The 6,000-nt window shown below is 44.5% G+C and overlaps 1 protein-coding gene across 1 annotated transcript in view; it reads left to right on the plus strand.

Moving 5' to 3' along the window:
- Positions 1-6,000, plus strand: part of ARSB (arylsulfatase B) — a 169,508-nt gene extending 163,508 nt beyond the window's left edge. Inside the window, exons 7-8 of the mRNA XM_014856999.3 lie at positions 2,203-2,325; positions 3,120-6,000. Of these exons, the coding sequence (XP_014712485.1) occupies positions 2,203-2,325; positions 3,120-3,385 (389 nt within the window). The 3' untranslated portion in view covers positions 3,386-6,000. The remainder of the gene's footprint in view (positions 1-2,202; positions 2,326-3,119) is intronic.

The raw sequence follows: 6,000 nt of genomic DNA on the forward strand, positions 1-6,000 counted from the left end.
CTGTATTTTAAAATGGCTGAAGGAAACTCCGTACACTGAAGCCATGATGGTGGCAGCCTCGAGGGGAAGTGGGTGAAGGGACTGGATTGAGGATGGGGACAAAGGAGACTGTCATTTCATCCTCATTGTCCTGTTTCTTTTATTTTTTTAAGAAAGTGAATAGGACAAAACGTTACCATCTGTTCATTCTGGGTGACAGTTCACAGAGTGTCGGTCGTTATTCTCTGTAAATTTCTCTTTGTTTAATTCCTCAACATGAAAAAAAGAGTGTTGAGATAACAGCATCATCCTTTAGTCTTCAACTTATTTATTATTTAGGTATTTTATGTTCCTGTTTGTTTTAAGAAAAAATTTATGTAAATATAAGTTTAGCTGAGATAGCTAAATTTCCATTTTTTATGTTCACAAAGCATCCTTGTTTTGTGTAACATTGTTTGGTATCAAAACGTGGCCTTTCTACAGACTTGTGAGGAGTAAGTGACGAGGGCGCACAGTCCTACCAGGCTGTGGATGGAGCACGTACGTCCTGTGAGAGACGTCCTCCTGTCCGTCGATCACTAGGAGCGTCCGTTTGTACTGGAGCCAAAATGGCCACCAGCAAACAGAAAAACAAGAACCGAAAAGATTTCCTCTTTGGTGCTAATGATTTGTTGGTACGTGATTGTTAAGACCGAAAGTCTGAAACCATCAGTGTTTATTGGCTCAGTCTCCAGTCTGTCTCTCCAGGGTCATTTCCACAAGAGTGACAAAAGAATGGGACGCTGCCTTTTCCACCACTGACAGTGCTTCCTGCATTAATCCCTAAGCAGCACAGAAGTCCCCTCTGGCGGGGAGGAGGGCGTTCTGCGAGTCCTTTGTAAAGAGAAGACAGCGGATGGGCTAAGCACGTGGTGGAGAACACTTTTACAGACTGTCACTCGCTATGGCTGTTGGTTATTGGGCAGGGAGTCTGGCAGCCTTTGGGAGTGCACGCAAGGTGGTTGCTGTGACCATACTTGAAAAATGTGGACTTAGACTAAATATCATACAGTTAGGCCGAAAGTTGAGGCTTTTAAACTGGAAAAGGGAGGAGTGTGGTGGGGGACCTCCATTCCTTGCCCTCATGGATCCCCCAGGGTCTTCATCGAGAGCAGAACTCAGGTCTCTCTTGCTGCGCCTTATTCACTCCTCCCCATGAGCAGGCGAGGGAGGAAGGCATCCAAAAGACAGAAATGAGCATACTCAGACCCTTTCGTCTGTCTGATTTCCGAGCCAGCCTGTCCTCAGGATATGTGTAAGCCTCTGGTCTGCTCTCAGCTATGCGCTCTGAGGGAGCCCAGGGGGTGTCCAGCAAGGTCAGGGATGGGTGGCTTAGTCTTTCTAAGTCAAGGGTCGGTTATGAGCAAGGCCTCTGCCTTAGATCTGAAGCTATGCTCTCTCCAATCAATTTTATCAGTAACAGAAGCAATATTTTCAGCTCCATCTGTCTGGCCTCTACCTCTCAACTGGTTCCAGACTCAAGAGGGGAAGAGGGGCAGGTTTTATTAATTGCTGCCATCAAAAACCTGATGATCAATTAATATAAGACCTCAAGGTGATAAATTAATGTAATCCATGATACCAACCCATAATTTGTATAGCAAATTCATTCTTACACCCATAATTATCCTGTCTGAATAGTTAAGTGAGCATTGTTCACTTACTTTTAGATTTCATAAGTATAGTTAAAAAAATAAATATATGTACTATTTATCATGGCATGCTTGAACTCTCATAGCTAGAGATAGACTCCATTAAAACAGACATTTTATAATGTATTATATTATCTACATAGGTATACATATACACAGAATATGTACTTATTTAATTAAATCATTTAACAGCAAAAACAAAACACAAAAAACAACCCACTGTGCTGTGACACAACACTGATCTGTATGTGGCCAGCTGTATGTTGGCAGAACATAGTGATTTTTAAGGATAAATTAATGTTCCAATTTCTCTGGGATTTCCTGTGTATTTGTGGTGGTTTATGGCTGACCTTTAGTGTAACTGTAGCTTACGATTAATATTTAATAGAAGATTCATTTCTGTGGCAGGATACACATTTACTCTCCAGCATTGAATAAAAGCTACTATTCTGCAAGAAGGATATAAGATATTAATTTATAACAACACATGCCAATAATAGTGATCTAATTCTTCCAAACCATTTCTTCCCAGGTCCTGGGAGAAGCATGGCTCCGGCAAAGCATGATTCTTTTCTTCCAGAATATTCGACCTTCAACACATCTATCCATGCTGCAATCAGACACAAGAACTGGAAACTCCTCACTGGCTACCCAGGTAGGCTGCCTAGCATTTCCTACAGAACAGCAAGGAGAACATAGCAAACAACAGCTACCTTTTGCAAAGCATATCCCCAGGGCTGCGGATTGAGGCAGCTGAATGAGGAGGAGTCGTGTAATCTACTGGTCCTGACCGAACAAAAATTGAGAATTAATGGTAGGGAGGGGTGACCGGAAGCAATGCCACTCTAATGCTTCATGGAAACTAAGGATTTCAGATATGTGTGGCTATCAGCACGGCACGTCAAGCTAGCGAAGAGAATCTGTGAAAGCTACGTCCTCAACCAATGATGCCGCTGGGGGAGGAGTTGCTTCCTCTGAACACATTCTCTAAAAGTAACATCTTTTAAATACTTTTTAAGTATGTTGTATGACGGTTAAGACTACAATGCAGTTAATGTTTATAATGAGGACGTTCTTGGCATCTGCAGCAAGACAATTCTTTGTTGGTTGGGGCTGTCCCATGTGTTGCAAGACATTTTAGCATCCCTGGCCCGTGACCACTGAATGCTAGTAGCACCCCCCAAGTCATTGTGACAGCTAAAAATCCTCACCCCCGCATACATGCATGCACATTCCTGGATGCCCCCAGTTGAAAGCAGTGACACAAGTCTAGTTAAAGCTCCAGAAGTTGGAGTCTGAGACAGATCTAGACACGGCATCAAGGGCCTCATCTTTCTTATGTGTCTTTGCCCGCAACCCGGCTCAGCCTTGTCTCCCAGACTCCTTCCTCAAAGTCAGAACCTGCCTACAATGCTTCTCCCCCAGTAAACTGTTGTATCTCTTTGCCAGGGTGTGGTTACTGGTTCCCTCCACCATCTCAGTACAATGGTTCTGCGATTCCCCCATCGGACCCACCGACCAAGACCTTATGGCTCTTTGACATTGATCGGGACCCAGAAGAAAGACATGACCTGTCAAGAGAACATCCTCATGTCGTCCGGCAGCTCCTCTCCCGTCTGCAGTTCTACCACAAACACTCGGTGCCCGTGTACTTCCCGGCACAGGACCCCCGCTGTGACCCCAAGAGCACTGGGGCCTGGGGTCCTTGGATGTAGGATTTCAGGCAGCCTGCAGGAGGAGAAAACCTCTCTGTTGCAAGCTGGACATCAGGCCTTTCCTTGTGTGGCTCTTGTCATATTTCTTCTCCCAACCTGGGTTCACCTGGCCCTTCTCTCGCTCCTAAACCACACGGGGTGTCTAATTTCAGCCCCTAGTGCGTGTAAGAAGCTGATAAAATCTGGAACGCTCCTGCTCTTGGCTGGGGCATGTGTCTAGAGAACAGGGTGACTGGGTTCATCCCCTTTTTCCTGAGCTGTGGGACAGCTGGAACTTGACTTGAAATAGGAAGTTATTGAGTCCGGGAGGCTGGAGCAGCTGGCTCTTTTTGCCTCACAAGTCAGATGTTAGATTTCCCTCTGCCAATAGCCGGGTTTTATTGGAGTGACTCACTCACATTTTTTGTAACAATGAAGGGAGCAGACAATTGTTAATGGTTCTGTTGGCCACGGGTTCTCCCTGTCTGTGAGAGATCGTGTTCAGGCATTCCATGTGAATAACCCGCCTTGGTTCACCCCTCGCTCACTCATTTCATCCCTCACCTCGTCACTCATCCCATCACGGAGCATAAGGCCCATTTCATTGTTAAGGTCAGCATGGCAATATGCCTACTTCTTGGTTTTGGTTTTTAAAATAAATGTGATTTTATCCCCAAGTTTTTTCCCAGCCATTGCTCATTTTGGCTAGCCCTCCTGCTCCCCCCACCCCCTGTGGCTCTTTTCCTTCCCATCCTTTTGACTCAGGCGTCCTGTGCCTGGGAACGCTGCTTTGCTCTCTGCCAAGAGCACCACTAATTTTTGGGACACTGCTGAGCCCTGCCTGCCCTTTGCCCCTAACACTGAAGCTGGAGCCCTGCCCAGAGAAGGTGGAGGAGGGTGACTCTGTGAGCGTGCTCACGGTGGACATGAAGAGGCCTGGGTGGGGATGCGTGCATCTGTGTCGTCTGTTTGGGGAGGTGTTTTCTAGTTGCGTGGAGTTTGTTATCACGACCTTTGTCTCATAATGTACTGAGTTGCACTGCTGTTCCCTGGCAGTGGGGAGAAACCCTGGGAAGGATGACCTTGTCCTGGGATCATGAAAGTTGCAGTTTGAAAAATAAAGTGGCCTGCATCTGGGATACTGGGCCCGGGTGAAGCAAAGGAGGCACATGCACATTTCTCTTATTCTCTCAGTTTTACTGCTTGTGTTGAGGTTCTGGGGTTGGGGAAAGAAGATGCACAGAAGGACCTGCCAGCCCTTTCTCAGTCCCACTAACGTCCTGCTAATGCAGATCAGTCCAAACTAGCTCCAAAGAGTGTCAAACTCAGAGAAATATGTGCAAAAACTTAACTTTTTTTGCACTAGCTCCACTTGTTCATTCACTGCTTATCACTAGCGCCTGGTACATAAAAGGCACTCAATATACTTTTTAAACATAAGTGAATGAATGGACAAATGGGTAAATAAGAAAGTCTCACACCACGAAAGGTGCTAGTCCAATGAGCTGGGTTCAGGGGTAATATAAATATCTTCCAACCACTGCTTTTCTGTCCTGAGCTGCCCTCCTGGGGTGGGAGCATGGTCTGTGTATCTGGGCAGTCATAGGATGTGCCATAGTAAAGTCATAACGTCCTCTTGGCAGGGGGAGAGGGGATATGCCTACCAAAGGTATTCTTTTGCCAATAATCCTCAATTGTATTCTTCATGGGACACTAAAAACTAAACCCAACAGATAATAGGATATAGGTTCTGGTAGAGCCATCCTACAGTTCAAGAGCAGGATTTTCTGTTCACTACTAACTGGTATGAAGTTATGGTGATTGGAAGGAAGTGGTGCTAGAACTAATAACACCTGTTACTAACCTGTACCCCACTCCTGGGTTGGCAAACAGCTGGCCAAAATGCTGTTACCTCTCACTCCCAAGCCTGTGGCAGATATTATGGACTGAGCCCACATGCTCCTTCTGGATCCTTCTAATGCCAGGGCTGTAGGTAACCATTAACCCTGTAAGATTGGAGGCCATCAGTCCATGACGCCTATTTGTGCTTCCTGCTGTGCTCCCAGCAGCTGTCCCCAATTCCAGTCCCTTGATTGCTGCATTCACTGTGGATGTTCTGCACTCAATGGATTTAAAAGGAATTTTAGACTAACTTTTTGTAAAACTTTTGGGATTTTTATCCATCATAGAAGGTATCTCCTTAGATTGTCTTATTCTGTACAAGAATATGAATGGATTCATATGTTGTTGTTAGGAGTTTTAATGTTCTCTCTTTCCAAATTTGATTACCTTTAAAGAAGGGTTTCGTTTACTTAATTGTTTTTCATTGTTACTATATGATTGTTCCAGATTTGGGGGACAAAAAAATTCATCTTTTAAAAATGTGTCAGCCATGAGCATGGGCTTTCCATTTGGGTGGTGAAAAAGTTCTGGAACTAGATAGTGGTGATGGTTGCATAACATCATGAATGCGCTTAATGCCTCTGAATTGTACACTTTAAAATGGTTAAAATGATAAACTTTAAGTTTTTACCACAATTTTTAAAATGTGTCAGCTCATTTTACGGTATGTGAATTATATCTCAATAAAGCTATTAAATAAATAAACATAGCAAAAGTTTCAGAGCTAAAAAAAA

Source organism: Equus asinus, chromosome 9 (assembly GCF_041296235.1).
Source record: "Equus asinus isolate D_3611 breed Donkey chromosome 9, EquAss-T2T_v2, whole genome shotgun sequence".
Lineage (NCBI taxonomy): Eukaryota > Metazoa > Chordata > Mammalia > Perissodactyla > Equidae > Equus > Equus asinus.